General features: G+C 44.6%; 1 protein-coding gene across 1 annotated transcript; it reads left to right on the forward strand.

Moving 5' to 3' along the window:
- The first annotated feature begins 693 nt into the window (after positions 1 to 693).
- CDCA7 (cell division cycle associated 7) lies at positions 694 to 22,065 on the forward strand. The gene is made up of 10 exons (XM_056861464.1): positions 694 to 726; positions 9,468 to 9,590; positions 10,015 to 10,125; positions 11,270 to 11,518; positions 16,775 to 16,852; positions 18,553 to 18,729; positions 19,785 to 19,925; positions 20,994 to 21,143; positions 21,337 to 21,473; positions 21,997 to 22,065. Exons 1-10 carry the CDS (start codon positions 706 to 708, stop codon positions 22,025 to 22,027), a joined length of 1,218 nt encoding a protein of 405 aa, XP_056717442.1. The 5' UTR covers positions 694 to 705; the 3' UTR covers positions 22,028 to 22,065.
- Positions 22,066 to 22,595: the final 530 nt, after the last annotated feature.

Genomic DNA, 22,595 nt, shown 5'->3' on the forward strand with positions numbered 1-22,595 from the left:
TCTCATAGAGAGATCCGGGCTTTAGCTTGGTTCAGTTCATGCTTTCACTCTGGGGCAATACTCATGGAAGGTTTTGCATTGGATTTGCCACTCTTTAGATGCACATTTTCCCCATCCAAATTCTCAAAACTCAACAATAAGCCGCCGTGCAGAGTTTTGAGAATATGGATGGGGGAAATGTGCATCTATAGAGTGACAAATCCAATGCAAAACCTTCCATGAATATCTGTTGTTGTTTTTTGCTCCCTAATGCATGTAGGCAAGGGGGGGGGGAGATAACCTCGGGGCGGCAGCTTCCTTCCCAAGCTTGTTACCGCTTGATTCTCCCCCTTCCCGCCCCCGGACACCCTCCCTCTTCCTCTATGCAAATCCCTCATTGCTATTTCGCGCCACGGAGTTAGGTCCTTGCAGCGCCGCAAAACGGCACCACCGATTGTTTGCAAAGCGTCCGGGTTCCGCCGCCCTCTCGATTGCCGCCGCACGCTTTGCACCCGTTTTGCACGCGGGGTGCGCGGATCGGGGCCCCGGCGGCGGCGGCGGCATAAGCCAGGGTCCAGCGTCAAGACTTTCCGGACCTTCCAGGACTCCGGCATCTTTCGCGGGAAAAAAAACCCCGCCTATCCCCCGGGGAGTTGCCAGCTTCTTTGGCGCGAGCCTGGCGGCGTGTTGCACGGCTCCTCTCCAGCGGCTTAAGCACCCAGCAGCATGGATCCTTTTGGTCTCAAGGTAGGTCTCCGGAGGGCAACGAGGGCTGCAACCCTAAAAACGCTTTGCTGGGAGCAAACCCCGTTAAGAATCCCAGGACTTGCTTCCGAGTAGACCTGCTAATGCCCGCGGCGCCCTCCCCCCCCCGCCTGCCGCCATAGGCACACTTAAGGCCATTTATGCCTGGGAGGTTTTGCCTTGGATTTGCTGCTCTTTCGATGCACGTTTTCCCCCAACCGAGTTCTCAAAACTCTGCATGGGGGGGGGGGGGGCTTGTTTTTGAGATGCACGCTTTCCGCATTCAGATTCTCCAAACTCAACAAAACTCATGCAGAGTTTTGAGAATTTGGATGGGGGGAAGGTGCAACTAGAAAGCGGCAAATCCAAGGCAAAAGCTCCCAGGCATCAATGGCATTTAGTTGGGAGGAAGCCCCCTTGACTTCTTCCAGGTTAAGGACAGGGCCGCATGGGGAAAAAAGGGACAAGCAGCTGCGTCTCTGTCGTTTTTCTCTGGCCATGGACGCCTGGGAAGTTTTGCCTTGGATTTGCTGCTCTCTAGATGCACATTTCCCCTACCCAAATTCTCAAAACTTTGCATGGGGGGTGTTTATTGTTGAGTTTTGAGAATTTGGAAGGGGAAAATGGATTTGCTGCTCTCTAGATGCACATTTCCCCCATCCAAATTCTCAAAACTCTGCAGGGGGGGTGTTTATTGTTGAGTTTTGAGAATTTGGATGGGGGAAATGTGCATCTAGAGAGCAGCAAATCCATTTTCCCCTTCCAAATGCTCAAAACCCAACAATAAACACCCCCCATGCAAAGTTTTGAGAATTTGGATGGGGGAAATGTGCATCTAGAGAGCAGCAAGTCCAAGGCAAAACCTGGAGTTGGAAGAGCCTCCCCCCCTCGCCCCCCCGTGGAGAGCCATGCCTCGCTAGGAGGCTTGGCTGGAAAGTGGGAGGGGGAGGATTCACGAGGCAGAGGCTTCTGCCCATCCCCGCCATGCTTTCTAAGAAGCACTCTTACTCAAGAGTAATCGCCCTCGGGTCCCACGGAGCTCACGCCTCTCCCAGGCCAGGATTGGAGCCGTGCAGCTCGCGTGGTGGGAAGCAAGGGCCAGCAAGGGTCAACGGGACTTAACGCCCTAGTCAAAATCCCACTGGAGTCGGTGGCCCTGAGTCCCGAGGAGTCGTGCTCGGCAGCGGACTGCAGTCCCCTGCTTCCGAGTAGGCCACTGAAACGAGGGGGAACTTCGGCCATTGATGCCTGGGAGCTTTTGCCTTGGATTTGCCGCTTTCTAGATGAACATTTTCCCCATCCGAATTCTCCAAACTCTGCATGGGGGCTTATTGTTGAGTTCTGAGACTTTGGATGGGGAAAATGTGAATCTAAAGAGTGGCAAATCCAAGCCAAAACCTCCCATGCATAAATAGCCTTCGTCCAAGCAAGAGAGTTCAATGCAAACAGGGAAAGAGTTTGTGGTGGCTTTTGGAAACTAAGGTTTTGCCTTGGATTTGCCACTCTTTAGATGCGCGTTTTTCCCATCTGAATTCTCAAAACTCTGCATGGGGGCTTATTGTCGAATTGTGAGAATTCGGATGGGGAAAATGTGCATCTAAAGAGTGGCAAATCCAAGGCAAAACCTTCCATGAATAAATGGCCATAATAGTTGTGTTTCTGTTGATTGAAGGAAGGGCAGGCTCTGGCCATTTATGCATGGAAGATTGGGCCTTGGATTTGCTGCTCTCTAGATGCCCCTTTCCCCCATCCGAATTCTCAAAACTCTGCATGGGGGGCTTATCATTGAGTTCTGAGAATTTGGATGGGGAAAATGTGACTCTAAAGAGTGGCAAATCCAAGGCAAAACTTTCCATGTATACACGACCTCTGTTAAAAGAAGCGCTTCGCACACCAAACTGAATTTATGTGTCTGTGACGCACTCCTTTTAGGGTCAAACCTATGGCTTACCACGTCTTTAGCTCCGGAGCCAGGGGACTTTTTTTGGACCCCTTTGCTGTGATCTGAATGTGGAAACCTCTGCAGTGTCAGAGTAACTGGGGAGTAACCCCACTGAGTGAGTTGCAAATATGAAACAGAAACCGCCTGCCCCAAACCGGATAAACAGCTCAGTCCCAATCAGAGCTGCTCAGAAACAAGCCCAGTCAAACTGTACAGCATGGGTTCTCAACAAGGGGGGGATTTTAGGGTTCCAGGGGGGAAATTGGGACCACTATTTAGCAAAGTGTGATGTCCTGTAGGTTATGTACAGTCTGTCAAATTGTAGTTAGTTTTTAATAACTGTCAAGACTATCTTGGGAAGGGGGGAATTACATTCTGAGCAATGGTGAAAGGGGGAAACGGAGCGAAAAAAGGTTGAGAACTACTGCTCTGCAAGGGAGATTTAAGGATTGCTGAGTGCTGCTCACAAGAGGGGGGCAGCCGGGGGGGGGGCTGGCAAACCATTTCCCCCAGAGCCGGACTTTCTCCCCAAGCCCTTTGTCTTCTGGGTTGCGAGCCTTCTGGAGAGAGTGCCCTGAGGCGCATTCTCTGGCCATGCGCCTCTTCCACTGGGAGCCAAAGAAGGCGGCTCCCTTTCTCCCAAATGGAAAAAGGCCAGCTGAGACTCCCCCCCCTCCACTCTTCCAGTGCCCGTCCCTCTCAAGCCCTTGGCTGGTTTCCCTCCCGCTTGCTCAGTTTGGCTGGGGTGCCTTTCTGGCCGTCCCACCCCCCACACTTAAGGCACTCCAGTTTGTGTTAGGCTCTGCGCCTTCTGGCCCATATAAAAGTAATGGGTGGAGTTGGGTGGAGTCCCTATGGGGGCTTTACAAAATCCAGGCTGTGGCGATGTCTGTCCTGCCTCACGGCGCTCAGGGTAGTGGTAGCTGACCTGCTGCTTTCCAGCTCCTGTTTATTCCTCAGTTGTCTCAAAAGCAAGAGGGTTGGAGGAGATGGATTTTGATTTCCTGTCTAGCCTTAGAAAGCCTGGTTTGCGTCTTAATTTTGTGTCTTCCAGGGCTCTAGAACTGTGTGGCAGGCGTAAAACACCCAGGAGTCTTGGGGCATGAGAACCAGCGTGGTGTAGTGGTTTGGAGCGGTGGACTCTGATCTGGAGCACAGGGTTCGATTCCCCGCTACTCCACATGAGCAGCGGAGGCTAATCTGGTGAACTGGGTTGATTTCCCCGCTCCTACAGATGAAGCCAGCGGGGTGACCTTGGGCTAGTCACATTCTCTCAGCCCCATCTACCACATAGGGTGTCTGTTGTGGGGAGGGGAAAGGAAGGAGATTGTAAGACAGTTTGATTCTTCCTTAAGTGGTAGAGAAACTCAGCATATAAAAACCAACTCTCCTTCTTAAAGTCTGCAAGTTGTTAGGAAGACTTTAGTTTGTTCTTGGGGACACAGACATAATTGTTTGAGTCCTCTGAAGCTTGGCAGGCATGTTGATTAGATCTGAGATCGCTGTCTCCTTAATTCTGTAGTTCCAGATGTCTATATATGTGTGGCAGGAGATTATGATTACTCAAGGGTAAGGGAATGCTCTTGAGTTCTCAGGCAGACTTTCCCCTTGCTTTTATGGTTCTTGGTCCCAAGACAGAGCTCTGGAACTGCTATTCTGAACTTCTTTCATTTCTGTCTTATCTGTCTGATGTAGACTGGAATTCTTTTAAACCCTGGCCTCCGTGTTGCTCATAGATCTTCTTAATGTCTTCCTGTTTGCATTTTGCTAGCTGCTAAATTTTGACTGGTATGCTGCTAGCACACTCCTAAATGCATCAGCTCACAAGTAGGACCCGTTGAATTGAGTAGGGCTCTGTTCTGTTTGCACAGATCAGAGCCAGCGTGGTGTAGTGGTTAAGAGCGGTGGCTTGGAGCGGTGGACTCTGCTCTGGAGAACCGGGTTTGATTCCCCACTCCTCCACATGAGCGGCGGAGGCTAATCTGGTGAACTGGATTTGTTTCCCCACTCATGCACACGTAGCCAGCTGGGTGACCTTGGGCAAGTCACACTCTCCCAGCCTCACCTACCTCCCAGGGTGTCTGTTGTGGGGAGGGGAAGGAAAGGCGATTGAAAGCCTGTTTGAGGCTCCCTTAAGTGGTAGAGAAAGTCGGCATATAAAAACAAACTCTTCTTCTTCTTTTGGCAATTCTTTATCTAAAATCAGTATGCAGCTGTGGGAATTCTGGATGCCCAGCGCAGGTGCTGGCAATCACTTGCTGTTTTGTGTGCTGGTAGTGTGCCACATAGACTTATTTAGGTTCTTTTCCAGTTTTGTGTCTCTTGTGCCCTGTTAGCTTGAAATAACTGCACTGGGGGGAAACTGTTCTGAATGTAAACCGCTAAGAAGAAAATGGCTCTTTAGTGAGGGCATTTCTGATTGGCTTGCGTTGGCCCTTTCTGTGCAGCGTGGTAGAAACAAGGATTTGAGCGTTCTTTTACAAGGTGGCCTTAAGGAGCTTGCGATTCAGGCTGAAATCTTTATTTTCAGACTCTGAAAAGGCCCTTCATGCTGAAAAACTATGCAGTTGAGGGAGAAAAGTACCCCACCCGCTTGCGTGTCAGCGTTGGTGTAGTGTTCGGTCATTGTTAGAGTTTTAAATCTTTTTATCACGGCATCTAAAAGCTCCATAAAGTTTATACTACTTTCCCTCCCCACTCTTGAAGCCTCATCCTATACGTATTTGCTCAGAAGTAACACCATTGAGTTTAGGGTTGCCAACCTCCAGGTACTTAATAGAAGGGAGCGCCTACACTAACTAGTTACGTTGTTCAAAGGAATAGTAACAAGCTTGCAATATATGCAAAATAGTGATGTTATTCAAAAAGTGCAAAAACATGCAAAGTTACAATGATATGACGATTGACTTCCTTTTGGAAGACGTATGTATATAAGTGTGAGTTCGTCATATCATTGTAACTGTGTGTTTTTGCACTTTTTGAATAACATCACTATTTTGCATATATTGCAAGAGCTTGTTACTATTCCTTTGCACAACCTCCAGGTACTAGCTGGAGATCTCCCGCTATTACAACTGATCTCCAGCCGATAGAGATCAATTCACCTGAAGAAAATGGCCACTTTGGCAATTGGACTCTATGGCATTGAAGCCCCTCCCCAAACCCTGCCCTCCTCAGGCTCCGCCCCCAAAACCTCCCTCCGGTGGCAAAGAGGGACCTGGCAACCCTATTTGAGTTCCTTGGGCTAATTCCCAGGTATGGGAAAGACAACGAAGAAAGCTGACAGGAAGAAAGGTGATTTCCTTTGAAATGTGGTGTTGGGAGGAGAGTTTTATGGATATTGTGGACTGCCAAAAAGTCAGTGGGTTCTAGATCAAATCAAGCCTGAACTTTCCCTAAAAGCTGAAATGACTAAACTGAGGCTATCGTACTTTGGTCACATTATGAGAAGACAAGATGCACTGGAAATGACAATAATGCTAGGAAAAGAGGAAAAAACCCAACATGAGATGAATTAATCTTGTGATAACTTTTGTTATACTGGTCAAAGACCGCAATAAATTTTATGTATGTATGAGATGAATCAGCCCAATATAGGAAGGCATAGCCCTCAGTCTGCAAGACCTAAGCAAGGCTGATAACAATAGGACATTTTGGAAGACATTAATTCATAGAGTCACCTTTAGTCGGAAGCGACTTGACGACACTTAACACCCACATCAACAAGTGCGTTTAGGATTGCAACCCACATCCTCTCTACAGTTAGGCTGAGGCTTTGTTTGAATGTGGGGTTGGTTGAGACTAAAGTACTTTGCACAGTTGAGAGTCTTGTACACTAGAGATCCACAGCTCTTGCTGGTGTGCTGAGTAAGCACATGTTACTACTTGGTGTAAGTTGTAGGGCACCTGAGCCCATACAAAGTCGTATGGGAAAGCTCAAGTCCAGTCTGGGTTGATGGGTGCAGCATTGAAGAAATTGTGAGTAGAACCTGATGTAGTTAGAATGGCACAGGTAGATAGATGGTGATGGTAGGGAATCGTGAGTTCTGTATATAATAGGAGTTTATCTAAATGATGGGCTAGGTGTGAGAAGAAAATTTGAATACATTTCCTGTAGGATTATTTTGACTCTTGAAATGTTTAATACCCAAGTTTTGTGGGTACAAGAAAGATGATAAATAGAAATTGTTTTATAGATATGTTGAGGCTGAAAGTTAATCAAAATGCCATTAAAAATTAAACGTTACATAATTACAAGGTAGCTTCTCAGTGTAGAGCAGAAAAAGTGTTTGGATAGCTATAAAATATATAGGATGTTTATTCGTTGAACGTACTTACATTTTTGCCCGGATAACAACTAACTCAAAAGTCATAAATGTTATAATGTAGTTTGCTCGATTGATCTCTCAAGAGGAAGTGTTTATATTCTTTTTCTTCTTTATCTTTTGACGGATGCCCTGTTTACCCATCCCCTTTTTACCTTCTGTACCCTTAATCTATATAAAAAAAGGAAAAAAAACTATCTTTGAAGGTACGTGTTTGCTTATCACTAAGATCAACATGGAAGAAAAGGCCGTGACGAGATGTGTACGGATGTAAACCCTGTGAAAGGCATTCAATCAATACAGGGCATTATCAGTTTGGGCCCATTTAGGATACGCCTCTGTGCTGGAATGCAGAATGATGTCCCTGTGGGAAAGGCATTTGTCCTAAAAGAGGCAGAGGTTGCTACTGAATGTCTGGCATGAAATGGCGATCTTGTTATTGTTGAGTTTGAGACGGGGCTATTGAAATTGTAGGTCAGGTGATAGTGGAATTCATGAACACTTGGAGCACAGTCCTAACGGGGGGTTACTTACCCTGGGCCTGTGGATGGCGCCGCCGCACCGCCTCCTGAGTGGCTTGCTGTGGGGCGCTGCAAGCCGAAAATGTCCCCTCCCAAGTAAACCCTGTGGAACTCTCCATAGAGTTCCACAAGGCCACTCCTGTGTCTTTGCAGGCATAACTCGGCGCTCTGCAATGAGGAGTGTTCCCAAGCTGAAAGGGCTTTTGGAGGAACGCCCCTTTGATGGTGGCATTCCCCCAGGAATGCCCCCTTTGATGGTGGCATTCCCCCAGGAATGCCCCCTTTGATGGTGGTGCAAACCTCTGTGACGGGAATATGCTGCTGGCGTGGCAACGCTGGCTCCTGAGGCTCACGCTGCCATGCAGCTCCCCAAAACCGGTGCAAGTGCCCCAGTGCTGGCATGAGTGGCACTAATATTGGCGCTGGGGTCATGCTGGCTCCAAACCCCTTTTGTTCGTCGCCCCCCGCCAATTAGGGTTGGGCTGGCAGTCGTCTTCATGACAAAAGGCGAAGTCGGGATAAGTTCCTTTCCTAAATACAGTGACAAGTGTTAGATGAAAAAGAAACCAATAATTAGAGCAGGGCCCCCCAACCTTTTTGAGCCTGTGGGCATCTTTGGAATTCTGACATGGTGTGGTGGGGGCAGCCCCGAAATGGCTGTCGCAGGAAGTCTAGCCATGCACAAAACGGCTGTCACGGTTTACCTGTTGTAGTGGCAGCTGTTGCCAAAGGAATGAAAATCTGCACAGCCAGTCGGAAGCCTTGGCCCTGCCCGCTTTCTGAAAACACCTGGCAGGCTCCAGGAAAGGTGTCAACGGGGCACCATGTTGCCCCATGGTCACCACGTTGGGTATCCCTGCATTAGGGTGTTTCTGCAATCAAATATGAATTCCTGTGGACTTGATGTTGAGCCGTGACGTGTTCGCAAAATGAAGTACCTTATGCGCAGTGTCTTGCAATGTGGATGCTCACATTATTAACCACAAGACATTTGCTAGAAAATAAGTAGTTGCAAATTAGTATTACCCATGTTACCCATGAAACATTAGCTGTTCGTGAATATCGATTCAAGAGGAAGCACTTCTTGGATTCATAATTTTGGCTGAAGTTTTTATATCATAGTTACATTCTCACGGTTTTGTGTCTTGTAAAACAAAAACATTTACATTACTAGAGGCATATTTCTGTATTTTTTTTTAATTGGGCAGATCAATTTGATTTATGCAAAAATAGATTAATAGAAAGTTAAAATAAGGTCCGCTGAAATACAAAAGATATTATGTAATACAGCTAGTATGCTGTGTTAGTAATTCCAGAATTAACCAACTGATGCTATGGTCATATGACCTGTAGACTGGTCTACTACACTGAATAGCTTTGAAATTAACAAGAAAAGCAATGTGGTGTTAATATCAAGGACAACTGGATCGTTTTAGTTATCTAAGGTACAGGCTTATATTGTTGCTGATACGTACACACAAGCGCCCAATAAATTATAAAGACACAATAATATATTTCAAAATGGTACAATTTTTGGTGCAACCCTGTTGCGTTAATTTTAAAACCTATATTTCAGAAATTAAAATCCGGGGGCAGGGGGTCCATAGCTCACAGGCAGAGCATCTGCTTGGCACGCAGAAGGTTCCAGGTTCAATCTCCAGAAGCTCCAGATAAAAATCTTTTGTGGCTTCAATAAGTATGACAGACACTTATGACTAATACTGCTAAATAAATAGCTATTGTAATGCCTCTGCCTACTGTTTAATACAGACTACTTAAAGGGTTTTGTTTGTGGATCTGGCACACAATATGCTTAAAAAATTTCTGATAATGACTATACTAAACTGATATGTAGCGAATCTTGATGTCTAGCATAATCAGGTTTGAGTTTAATCATTTATTCAGGTAAATAATCTTAGAATAGTAACTAATTGAACTGCCATCTTCATTTCACAGGGCGACCTTTCAAGAGACAAGAAATTCGCCGCATTCCGAAATACAAAATTGATCCCCATGGAAACCTCTTCATCCTCTGATGACAGTTGTGACAGTTTTGGCTCTGATAATTTTGCAAACACTGTAAGTAAAAAAGTGTGCGAATAAACAGAATTGAATGTGTCGTGCGGAAAAATGCCCCCGTACGTGATTAAAATGCTTTGCTTACATTTCTATGCAGCGGTTATGAATATACAGTATGTACTGTAATTTCATTTCACTTTTTCCCTTGTGCTTCTAGGTAGTAATTGTTGGAGGTAGATTAGCCACTTATTCTATCCTTTTGAAATGTCGCCTAACCTAACATGCCTGATGATTTGCTATAACAGCTCTGAAACCATTTGTAAACCCCCCTGAACCATTTTTCTTTGTTACAGAAGCTATTCTCTTGTAGTGCACTTGTAAAATGTGATTTGCTCTCTGCACAGTTTATGGAAAATAGGTTCTCTCTTTTTAAAAAAAAAAAAAAAAGAGGAGAGAAACACCTAGTGTACTTATTCTTTTTAAGAAACTGAAGTTCAAGCCAGATGTCACGGAAGAAATGGCTAAAATATTTTACGAGAACTCGGATGATGAACCATTCTGCGGGTTTTCTGAAAGTGAGATTCAGGATGGACTGGTGAGTTGTACAGTTCAGCTTGCTCATTACCTTCACCCCACATTTGTATGTTGGCCCTGCAGTATTGCTATACAAGCTTATATCGTGGGGAATGAAGGGGTTCCCACGATCAAGCAGTAAATAAACAAATCCCTGGTCAAGGGAGTGGCCTGTTCTGATGTGTAATGCAAAGTCTTGGGTTCTGTTCCATGAACTGAAAAATCACAGCACAAACTGTAATCTTGAACAGATTCTTCATTATGTAAAATGTACTCGGGTATATCCTTTCCTTTTACCTTTTATCCCTTAGAAGCTCCTTGATCAATTGATCTTGAGCAGCATATATCTAGTGTTGGAGGGATATAAGGACTGAAACAAATCTTGCCACTGACAATGTAGCCTTGGGGTCCCTATCGCTTAGTAAAAAAGGCATTATGTCAGTCACAGAGGCATTGGATTTATATATTAAAAGGGGGGAAATATAGTGCGATCGAAGTTCCTCGTAAAAGCGGCATTCCAAAAGGGCATGGGCTAATGAGTCAATAGAGCCAGAAGAGCAAGGGCAGATCCTGTCTGAGTATGGTATATTCAGAATTCTGCCCTGCATTACCATAGAAAGGTTAGCATTCAATCTAGCCTCGGGTATATCCAACTGACCACAGTTTGATATCTTGATCTTCAGCTTGCCCACAGGTGTTTCCTCAGTCTTTCTTAGGCCTGGCAAGCTCTTGAGTGTGGGGCTTTCCAACGGATATTGAGCCAGTGCCGCAGAAAGAGCTTCCCCTGAGACTTGAAGGGTTCAAATAGGGAAAGGGGTGGGGTTCCTTATTAGGATGGGGGTTGGCTAACGTGCCACTGTTAAGTTCTCCCAGTGGGGCTGACTGTTAGCAACACGTGAACTTGGCTGCTGCACAGATGTTATGTATTTCAAAGCAGTTCCTTGGGTTTCCCTCAAGAAATTTTTGGCTTTGGACCCAAAAAAGGGCAAAAATTAAACCAAAAAGTCGGCGAGGAAGCTTACTTGAGTGTCAGTTTGCAATTAGATGATACCTAATGGGGGGTATGTGTGCCTGTGTTGGACTGCTTCTATTGAGAAATGGGAGTTCTGGATCCTGTGGTAACAGCTACTTGCTGTGATTTAAAGTTGCATTTTTCCTTTGGATAGAAACTGGAGACGGATTCTGAGGAAAATGATATGAGCGTGGAGAATAAGCATCCACCCATTAGACTGAAAAAGTGCTCTGTTCGTCTGATGAAAGTCGCTATGAAATTTCCACTTCGAAATTCCAAGAGAAAAAACAGCGAAAATGTGACCACCGAAACCAAAATGGACTCAGATTCCGATTCTGATGAGGAAAAAGGCTCCAAATTCTTAGAGAAAAGAGCTTTAAACATCAAGGAAAACAAGGCCATGGTAAGTGTGAAGCAAAGGGTCTCAAGAATGTTAGAGATAGGAGTTTTCCTCCCCCTCTAGACTGTGAAGAAATTCTTTTGGTTTCAAAGTTCTACATGCTCATTGTTAAGAGCTTGGCGGTCTACTCTTCTTCTTTAACTTAAAATATTTTTACCCTACCAATGAATAAGGTTCAGTCAACACACAACCAATGTATTGTTGGCTAATAACCTAGCCATTTGAGGGTTACGGAATCAGCTCATTCTGAGTATGGATGCACTTCTAGAAGAACATTGTTAGCTCAGAGTGCTGTTAGATTGGTACCTCTGTGTGGCTACCTGGGTTACCTTTGTGTCATGCAGTATCAGTATCACGCTGGAAACCATGTGTCCATGTATGTGTCATGTATTACCATGTTTGGTATTCCAGCTGCCAACTCCAGGAGCAGCATGTTCTAGCCATAGTTATCCTTTCTCTACTTTTGAAAGAAGTGCGCCAGTTGCCACTTTGGTTTCCCAGCACAATTCAAAAAAAACCTTTTCAAGTGTTACATAGTTTGAGATTAAAAGGACCACTTGATTTCTCATGAACCTGACCAACAGGCAAGATTCTGAAACATGCCTCTTCTTCACAGCAAAAACGTTATAAAATAAACATATAGAGTTGAGAAAAAGACTTTTGCAAATCTGTGTAAACAGAATTAACACCTCACCTCTTAAGTGCGAAGTTTCAACAAGATCAATGAATAGAAGATTGTTTGGAGTGAAATAGATCTGTACAAGGAGCTAAGTGTGAGAAGGGGTAAGCAGTAAAAATCAAAGTGCAACCTTTAAGAACTTAAGAAAAAGCCCTGCTGGATCAGACCTAGGCCCATCAAGTCCAGCAGTCTGTTCACACAGTGGCCAACCAGGGGCCTCTAGGAAGCCCACAAACAAGACGACTGCAGCAGCATCCTGCCTGTGTTCCACAGCACCTAATATAATAGGCATGCTCCTCTGATCCTGGAGAGAACAGGTATGCATCATGACTAGTATCCATTTTAACTAGTAGCCATGAATTCCCCTCTCCTCCATGAACTTTTTTGCAGAATAACCCACAAGTCTTGGGATCTTTGTGTGTATAGCCTGAGGTTTATCATATTATTCTCTCTCTGGAGGAAAAAGTCTATAATGGCAGCAGGCCATAAAAGTGACCCAATTGGGGAATATTTTAATGAAGTTACCTATGGGTAAGGCAGCCATGCGTGCAAAATGCAAACACTGCAACAGAGAAATGCAAGGCCTGGAGGCCCGAATATAACTGGCGATAGTTCACCTTGCAATAATTTCGTAATCTAACTGCGTATTTCTAATAGTATAACCAAATCAGTAATTTTTTGATATAACTAAAACTAATCTGAAAAGTTATTATTCTAAAAACGAAACCTTCATCTGGTTGTAAATATTAAGATTAGCAGCAGGAATGAGTCTTTATGTAGAAAACCATGATTTAAACCTAGTCTTACTGACTCACAATTTAAATCATGATTTAAATCAATTTGATTTCAATCAAATCCACCCTGCCTGCGGGCACATTTGGAATTCTGACACGGCATGGCAGGCGCAGCCACAAAATGGGCCGTGGCTGCTACATAATGGCTGCCACAGGAGGCAGAGCCGGCCACATGACTGGCACATCTTAACTTCAGTGACACAGTGTAGATCCTTGTGCTGTGGTGACAGCTGCTGCCAAAGCAACATTTTAAAAAATCTGCTCAGCCAATCAGAAGCCTTGCTGGGCAAAAGCCCTACCTGGCCCCACCCACTTCCCAAAAACACTTGGCGGGAACCAGAAAAGGTTTCAGCAGGCACCTTGGCACCCTTGGGGACCCCTGAGATAGATGATTCCCCCGGCTGGCAAACCTCCAGTGCCCATAGGGTTGCCAGGTCCCTCTTGGCAACAGGTGGGAGATTTTAGGGGCGGAGCCTGAGTAGGGCAGGGTTTGGGGAGGGAGGGACTTCAATGCCATAGAGTCCAATTGCCACCGCAGCCATTTTCTCCAGGGGAACTGATCTCTGTCGGTTGGAGATCAGTTGTAATAGCAGGAGATCTCCAGCTAGTACCTGGAGGTTACAATAATGAGGAACACCTGTGCCAAAGTTAACGTAGTTGAAGAAAATGGTAGCACGAGGGCTCAAAAGTATAACACCACACTGGGTAAAAAATACAAAATAATGATACAATTAATGAACATGCAAACTGTGCAAAAAATCATATAAGCACTTCTGAATGTGTAGACAATATTTATAGGCATAAAGTCAACAAGCACAATGATAAATGAAATGAAATGAAAAGCATTACATCATGCAGTGGAGCAAGCAAATATATGGCACAAATTAGTGCTCTAGACTAAATACAATCCACAACGGGTACAGGAATATCCAGTCCAAAACATAAAGTCAAACATCAATAGTCCAAAAGTATGAGATAAGAAAATCCAAGAAGTGCAGCCAAGGAACCAACATAAAAGGAGAACGCGTGGCTAGTCGTAAATCACGTTTCAAAGGCTTTCTTCAGCTCCAACGTTGTTAGCATTAATCAGCCCGTAGGCTATGAGGTCTGTCGAAGGGTTCAAATGACCGTCAGCTGTGAAATAAATAACATCTTATATATGGCATGCTGAAAACATTATTGCAATATAAATTATATAAAAGGACATAACAGATACAACAAAAGGTTATAAGCTGTACCTAGGGAATGCATCTATGTGGAATTCAAAAGCGCATGTATCCTCATGTGAGCGGTACTGCAAACAGGAAGTGGGGCGTTTTTATAGCAGTCTGATAGCAGAAGGTGCGTATTTAAAGAGATGGTACAATTATAAGTGAGATGGTACAGTTTTAGATAAAGCAGGCAAATCAAACTCATTATTGAGACCCAGGGGGGTAAGGGTCCGAAAGGCATAGATTAGACGAGCTTCTTGTTGCAATAAAAGTTTTTTGGCATCCTGAAGATGAAATGGTTTAGGTTTGAATTGCCATAAAACAAAAAATAGAATGTCAGTGTCCAAATGATGAGAATTAATGAAATGTTGAACAAGCGGTGCCTCTAAATTGCGCGCCCTGATGCGCGTTCGGTGCTCACCGATCCTAAGGCGGACAGGACGAGATGAACAGCCGATGTACATCAAACGGCACGGACAGAGGACCGCGTAAACAGACATGGCCGTGCCGCAGTTGCTGAATTGCTTGAGAGTGTAAGAAAACTTAGAACTGTTAGAATGTACATCTTTGATGGGTAGACTATAGGGGCACATGGAGCAATGACCACACTTGTGGTGTCCCGGAGACATTGTAGAGGTAGATGGTAAAGAATCTGTTTTAATTAAGATGTCACGTATAGAACGAGTTTTCCTCATCCCCAAAATAGGGCGGCCAATTTTCGCAGAAGAGGATATCCACTCGACATCATTCAAAGTGCGCTTGATAGAACCCGTTCTAGATCCAGATCAGACCTGCTGCACCAATCTTCCTTGTCATCTACTCATGGCTCCTCTGCACCCAGAGTAGTAGCTTCCTTACAGTACTCACATCTATCTTTTGACATCAAACGCATTTTGATGCGCCATTGGCATTTGTTACAGGATATTCCTGGATGCAAAGAACCCCCTATTTTGGGGATGAGGAAAACTCGTTCTATACGTGACATCTTAATTAAAACAGATTCTTTACCATCTACCTCTACAATGTCTCCGGGACACCACAAGTGTGGTCATTGCTCCATGTGCCCCTATAGTCTACCCATCAAAGATGTACATTCTAACAGTTCTAAGTTTTCTTACACTCTCAAGCAATTCAGCAACTGCGGCACGGCCATGTCTGTTTACGCGGTCCTCTGTCCGTGCCGTTTGATGTACATCGGCTGTTCATCTCGTCCTGTCCGCCTTAGGATCGGTGAGCACTGAACGCGCATCAGGGCGCGCAATTTAGAGGCACCGCTTGTTCAACATTTCATTAATTCTCATCATTTGGACACTGACATTCTATTTTTTGTTTTATGGCAATTCAAACCTAAACCATTTCATCTTCAGGATGCCAAAAAACTTTTATTGCAACAAGAAGCTCGTCTAATCTATGCCTTTCGGACCCTTACCCCCCTGGGTCTCAATAATAAGTTTGATTTGTCCTGCTTTATCTAAAACTGTACCATCTCACTTATAATTGTACCATCTCTTTAAATATGCACCTTCTGCTATCAGACTGCTATAAAAATGCCCCACTTCCTGTTTGCAGTACCGCTCACATGAGGATACATGCGCTTTTGAATTCCACATAGACGCATTCCCTAGGTACAGCTTATAACCTTTTGTTGTATCTGTTATGTCCTTTTATATAATTTATATTGCAATAATGTTTTCAGCATGCCATATATAAGATGTTATTTATTTCACAGCTGACGGTCATTTGAACCCTTCGACAGACCTCATAGCCTACGGGCTGATTAATGCTAACAACGTTGGAGCTGAAGAAAGCCTTTGAAACGTGATTTACGACTAGCCACGCGTTCTCCTTTTATGTTGGTTCCTTGGCTGCACTTCTTGGATTTTCTTATCTCATACTTTTGGACTATTGATGTTTGACTTTATGCTTTGGACTGGATATTCCTGTACCCGTTGTGGATTGTATTTAGTCTAGAGCACTAATTTGTGCCATATATTTGCTTGCTCCACTGCATGATGTAATGCTTTTCATTTCATTTCATTTATCATTGTGCTTGTTGACTTTATGCCTATAAATATTGTCTACACATTCAGAAGTGCTTATATGATTTTTTGCACAGTTTGCATGTTCATTAATTGTATCATTATTTTGTATTTTTTACCCAGTGTGGTGTTATACTTTTGAGCCCTCGTAGTACCTGGAGGTTGGCAACCCTAAGTGTATAGTAATTCTGCAGGTCAGAGGAGGAGTGCATCGGCGAAAGGAAAAGCACCCTCTGCAAATGGAGGTCCACTAACAGAAAAGGGTCACCTTTGTCTCCTTCCCTGTTCTCAGGGCAGCCCCCACCACCCACACGTGAGAGCGTGCTGTGGTCTCCGGCACCAACTCTCCTGTGTTGGGACTGCTGGGGTGAAGGGAAAATAACATGGCAGAGATTTGCATCCTCCAGTGCTTTCCACCCAGAAGAGTTCTGTTGTGAACCGTTGTGTGCTTTGGGGGAGGAAACCCCCAACAATATGCTATAGAAGTGTAAAGTCTCGCAGCGTTTAGCATCATCCTTTTTTCCCCCCTTTTGCAGCTTGCAAAGCTAATGGCAGAATTAAAAAACATCCCTGAGATTTTTACTGGGAAAGATCCACTGGCAATTCCTACTCGAGTAAGTGGAGGTTATTTTCTTAGCTGTTGGAGTGACTGCATTTTGACTTAACCAGTTCATTTAAAAGGTTTTTTTTTAAAGGTACCAAGTCCAGTTCCTTACTATTTTACTATGTGATAAAACAGTTGCCGACTTGTGATTGTCTCTTAATTTCCTTTCTCTAAAACTTCAGTCCGTAGCACCTGGAAAGTCTCCCTATCTAAAACAAACAAGTCAAAGTTCAACTGCATGCCACACAAACACTGAAAAGTGAGATAAAGCTTTGAAGTTCAGATTTGGGTTTTTTTGTGTGTGCATGTGAATCTCAATCTGATATTCAGTCTCATAATGACTTGTCACAGATTGATTGGCCAGAGAAGAGAGAGCCCAAAGGACTAGATCAGTGGTACTTGCTCAGTGGCTTGTGGAGAGGCACATTCTCAATTCCCATTAGCCAAAAGAACCACATGACTACGCCCCTGTCTTCACCAAACACACACAGTCAGCATGGTGTAGTGGTTAAGAGCGGTGGTTTGGAGCGGTGGACTCTGATCTGGAGAACCGGGTTTGATTCCCCACTCCTCCACTTGAGTGGCGGAGGCTAATCTGGTGAACTGGATTTGTTTCCCCAATCCTACACACGAAGCCAGCTGGGTGACCTTGGGCTAGTCACACTTTCTCATTCCCACCTACCTCACAGGGTGTCTGTTGTGGGGAGGGGAAGGGAAGGTGATTGTAAGCTGGTTTGAGTCTCCTTAAAAGGTAGAGAAAAATAAAAGCCAACTCTTCTATTCTTTCACCATTATTATTATCACAAAATCTTTGTGTATTAAATCACATTGTAACTGTCCAGGATCGTTTTATCATGCCCTACCTCTAAAAAGTTTAGGGCAGCATAATAAATCTACCAAATGAGATTTTCATAAAAAAAGACTTGAGCGAAAGATGTCTGTGTTCAGGATTTATGTTTATTTATTTATTTATTATATTTTTATCCTGCCCTTCCCGATTTGAGTTTCAGCCCATAATGAATTGGGATTATCACTCACAACGAATTGGGTGTATTTCTGATATTGCACCAAACCATCATAGAGGAGACTTAACTATGGTTTGATTCGCTGTTCAAATTGACAAACTATGGTTAAGGCCGTTACTCTGCTTTCGGAGGTATCAGGCCAATGGAATGGGACTGCTAAGTGGTGGGAAAATACAAGTGGGTAAGCCCCGTGGCACAGAGTGGTAAGCTGCAGTACTGCAGTCAAAAGCTCTGCTCACGACCTGAGTTCGATCCCGACAAGTCGGTTTCAGGTAGCGAGCTCAAGGTTGACTCAGCCTTCCATCCTTCCGAGGTCGGTGAAATGAGTACCCAGCTTGCTAAGGGTAAAGGGAAGATGACTAGGGAAGGCACTGGCAAACCACCCCAAAAGCAAAGTCTGCCTAGGAAACGTCGGGATGTGAGGTCACCCCATGGGTCAGGAATGACCCGGTGCTTGCACCGGGGAGCTTTACCTTTTACCTTTAAGCCACTGTGAACCATGATTTGCCTGTATATTTGGAAGCTCAAACCATGGTTTGGGTTCTAAGCAAGGCTAGTACAGAACATAACGTCATGTGATGTCTTAACTGAGCCTTAGGTAAATGAAACTAATAAGTTGTAATTCCATATTATCACATAAAATAAGTACTTAGACTATTTTTGCCCCTCACCCTAGAAACCACAGAACTCTCCAAAAAGATCCTTTCCAAGAAGGTCTTTACGAAGGAATCCAGAAAGAATTTCTAGACCTCACACAAGGTCCAGATCTTTGATTGAAGGTCATCCAAGTCCTGTATCAGGGAAGGAGGAGGATGATCCGTACGCCTTGGTGAGGAGAAAGATACCTGATGACTTCTCAGAGGTTAGAGTTATTAATTTATTCTTGATTTAAAGTCTTAATCAAGGGAGCAGCAAAAAAAAAAAAAAAAAAACCGGCCTGGGTAACTCAAATTCAGTTTGCATTAAAAAATAAATAAAATGCTGTGAAGGCCCAAACCTACAGCACTGTGGCCTGAAGTGCTCTTATCCCACCCCTGCATCTTTTCAAGTGTCAAAATGGGTGGACGCTGGCACATTGCAGTTGTTTTAAGGCTTGAAAAGGAAGGAGGGGGGAGTGCCTCTGCCTTCCGATCTGAGGGCCCATTCAAGATAGGGACCTCATGGCATTTTTAAGTCCCTTTAAAATGGCGGCAATGTCCTTGAGCCATACCCCCAGGTGTCATCATGGCTTGTTTGGCCCCAAACCTTAGTGGGAGTAATGGAAGATGCCAAATGGTGTTTCACAAATGGTCCAATGGTGTGGGATATCAGGTTTGGGGCTCATATGCAGTGGGGTCGACATATGTGGTACATAAATGTCCATGCCTTGCATTTGTCTGTAATGGAAATGGGACCGTAAACCGGAAGGACCTTTGCAAGTGTTTAGCATGTGGTTTTGTTCTTAATGACAGTTAGGGAGAATTGCTGTTGATGTGGGAGAGTGCACAATTGGTGTGTATGTAGTTCACTCTAGGCAAGGTCAAACTTGAGGAGAGCCAGCATGGTGTAGTGGTTAAGAACGGTGGTTTGGAGCAGTGAAGTATGATCTGGTGAACTGGATTTGTTTCCCCACTCCTACACATGAAGCCAGCTGGGTGACCTTGGGCAAGTTACAGCTCTGTTAGAGCTCTCTCAGCCCCATCTACCTCACAGGGTGTCTGTTGTGGAAGGGAAGGTGATTGTTAGCCTGTTTGAGTCTTCCTTAAGTGGTAGAGAAAGTCGGCATATAAAAACCAACTTCTTCTTCTTCTCTGGGTAAGAAGCTTGGCAGCATTACTGCCTGTGTGAGCCAGACTTCCAATACCTGTGCGTACGTAACTTTTACATTGTTTGAATCCAAAAGTTATTCAGTACAATTTTGGTTTCTATCGCTTCCAGGATGAAATGGACACACCCAGGAGCAGGCGTTCTGGCGCTATGACTCTTCCCCACATTATCCGCCCAGTGGAAGAAATAACCCAGGAAGAGTTGGATAATATTTGTGAAACTTGCCGAGATAAAGTATACAACCGTGTGACAGTAAGAACACTTGCATCTTGCATGAAGACTTCAGAAGCATACATGTTTTGTTTTGCTCAGTTTGCTGCTCTTAACACTTTTGGGTGACCTTGGCTAAACCCCAAATTTTTGAAAGTTCACTTTAACTTCTTTCAGGATTCCTTGTTCCTGGGAATAAGGGAGCCAACCTCCCCTCGTTCTAGAGCTGGGTGTTCTATGAAGCTCCTGTGGGAAAAGGGACCAAACAGAAGGCCACTGCAAACTTTAAACTCCCTCCCCGGAGCTAATAGACTAGGTCTGAACTTCTAGCAGCTGTCCGTAACCAGGAGTTCATAATAAGCGGAGCCCTTTGCTCTACCTTCTTGTGAGGTGTCATTATAGCATTCTGTTCTGTCTCAGTACAGTTGCCAACAGCCCTGGAGCAAAATGTCTTGTCTGATTTAATAGAGGCTTATTTTACCTTCACTACCCATTTCTGCACATTGAGCCTCTCTTGAAGAGGCAGCACACATGAACACATGAAGCTGCCTTATACTGAATCAGACCCTTGGTCCGTCAGTGTCAGTATTATCTACTCAGACTGGCAGTGGCTCTCCAGGGTCTCAGACAGGGGGCTTTCAAATCACCTACCTGCCTACTCCCTTTAACTGGAGATGCCAGGGATGGAACCTGGGACCTTCTGCATGCCAAGCAGATGCTCTACCACTGAGCCACAGCCCCTTCCCAATCCCTTAAGGCAACCAACAGACAGCCAAATAGACTAAGCTGTTTGGGTCTGCCTGTCTTCTCTGTCTTCAATTTTCTAGGTAGTGGCGGGAACCATGAATACACAGCATCTTTAAATACAAGGCCATACATCTGCTTCCTCTAATAAAGTGGGCCCACAATTTAAAAAACAAAACATTTTATGCCATTCAAGATGTGGAAGCGCTCCTGCCTTGTTATTAGCTGTAAATACACAAAACCTGCTTGTTTTCAGAGGGCTTCGTTTGTGCATCTCTTGAGTCTGTGCAAATGGCTGTATTATTGCATCTGCAATGTCTTTCAAACCTGATTTTCATTATGCCCCTCTCTGCCCTCCCCCAATAGGGTTCTACCTGTCATCAGTGTCGCCAGAAAACAACCGACACCAAGACCAACTGTCGCAACCCTGACTGTTTAGGGGTGCGTGGTCAGTTTTGTGGGCCTTGCCTTCGCAACCGTTACGGAGAAGAAGTCAGGACTGCTTTGTTGGATCCGGTAAGGAGGGAAGAGGGGGATGCATACATTGCTCCGCAGTCCCATTTGAAATTTAGGAGGAGGGTGTTTGAGCTTGATATACACCCGGGGCACAGACCTGTTTAAACAAGAGCATGAATCATTTTAGTATTACTTAGGATCTGGCTGTAAATGCATTTTACTTTTTCTAACATTTAATTAATTTATTTTTTAGGATTGGCATTGCCCTCCTTGCCGTGGGATCTGCAATTGTAGCTTCTGCAGGCAGCGGGAAGGGCGATGCGCTACGGGGGTGCTGGTGTACTTGGCCAAATACCATGGATACGACAACGCTCACGCTTACTTGAAAAGGTGTGTTCTGCCAGTGCAGGGATTCTCTCTCTCTCTCTCTCTCCCCCCACCCCCGGCTCCCATTTCTGTGTCTTGTAGGAATTTTAAGGTGTAGACTGGCTCATTTGAATTCGACCTTGCCTAAAATTACCGCCAACAGAAAGATTTCCATCTGCAGAAGAGCAGCTACCCCCTCCCCCCAATTCCAGTTGCCCCTGAACTGCTGTTCTTAGGGCAAGCCCCAGGAATCATTTTCAGGATCAGAGGTCTGTCACAGGAAGGGGGGAACTGATGAGATACACGCACACCCCGGTATTTTCTGTTGTACATCCATGAAGCAAATACCTGAGGCTGTTGTAAAAGGACATTGTTTTCATGTGTGAAGACAACAGGTTCTGCTCAGGCCTGTCCAGTTAAAAGAATCCCCTGAGAACAAGGATGTCTGCCTGAGACAATCCGACTGCTATCAGTTCTAGGTATTAGATTATTAGTAGTCTTGTAAGTTTAGTTCTGTGTCTGATTTATTCATTTATTTCATTTGCAGCCTGAAAAAAAAACTTGAAATGCAAGAATGAAGCTCCGACCCTGTTCTGCACTTGCGCCAATGCTAAGCATGTTCATTGTTGATCGGATTGAGATTTTTAATTCCTGATTTTTTTAAGTGTTTGCTTTGTTTTTTAAGTGCAACAAGAGCGAATCTGTCATGTGATTGAAATTTCCTGTTGCAGAGCTTACAGTAGGCCGGTGTTTACAAACTTATCTGCTCCCAGAATTCCCTTTCAGTCCATCCCCCCCTTTCGTTGGAAAAGAGTCCAATCAAACTGTCTGCATTGGTTTGTACCATTATCACCTGCAGTGTGTTTTCCAACAATCCAAGCAAACAACTATGTGCTCTTAATGTCGTTTAAAAATAGCACTGATAGTATTGTTTCATTTGCTGACCTTGGTAAATGGGTGAAGCTCTGTTGAAATAAGCTGTGACAAACATGGATGCTTCCTAAAAATTTGGTTGTTGGGTGGTGGCTTGAATCAGTTTAAATCTGGAGCTATCAAGTTCAGCTTAGAACATATTGTTTTGGGTTTTTTTAACCTGTTTGGGAGCATGTGTAGTTTTTTTTGTGGGGGTGCGGCTTGGCGATACTT

The sequence above is a fragment of the Euleptes europaea genome, chromosome 15 (genome assembly GCF_029931775.1).
Source record: "Euleptes europaea isolate rEulEur1 chromosome 15, rEulEur1.hap1, whole genome shotgun sequence".
Lineage (NCBI taxonomy): Eukaryota > Metazoa > Chordata > Lepidosauria > Squamata > Sphaerodactylidae > Euleptes > Euleptes europaea.

Excerpts from the sequence above, each read along its gene's own strand:
- CDCA7 (XM_056861464.1), top strand. The coding sequence starts at position 706 with ATGGATCCTTTTGGTCTCAAG. Across the intron at positions 727-9,467 it reads TGGATCCTTTTGGTCTCAAG|GGCGACCTTTCAAGAGACAA; the intron begins GTAGGTCTCCGG and ends TTCATTTCACAG. Across the intron at positions 21,474-21,996 it reads GCTCACGCTTACTTGAAAAG|CCTGAAAAAAAAACTTGAAA; the intron begins GTGTGTTCTGCC and ends TTTCATTTGCAG.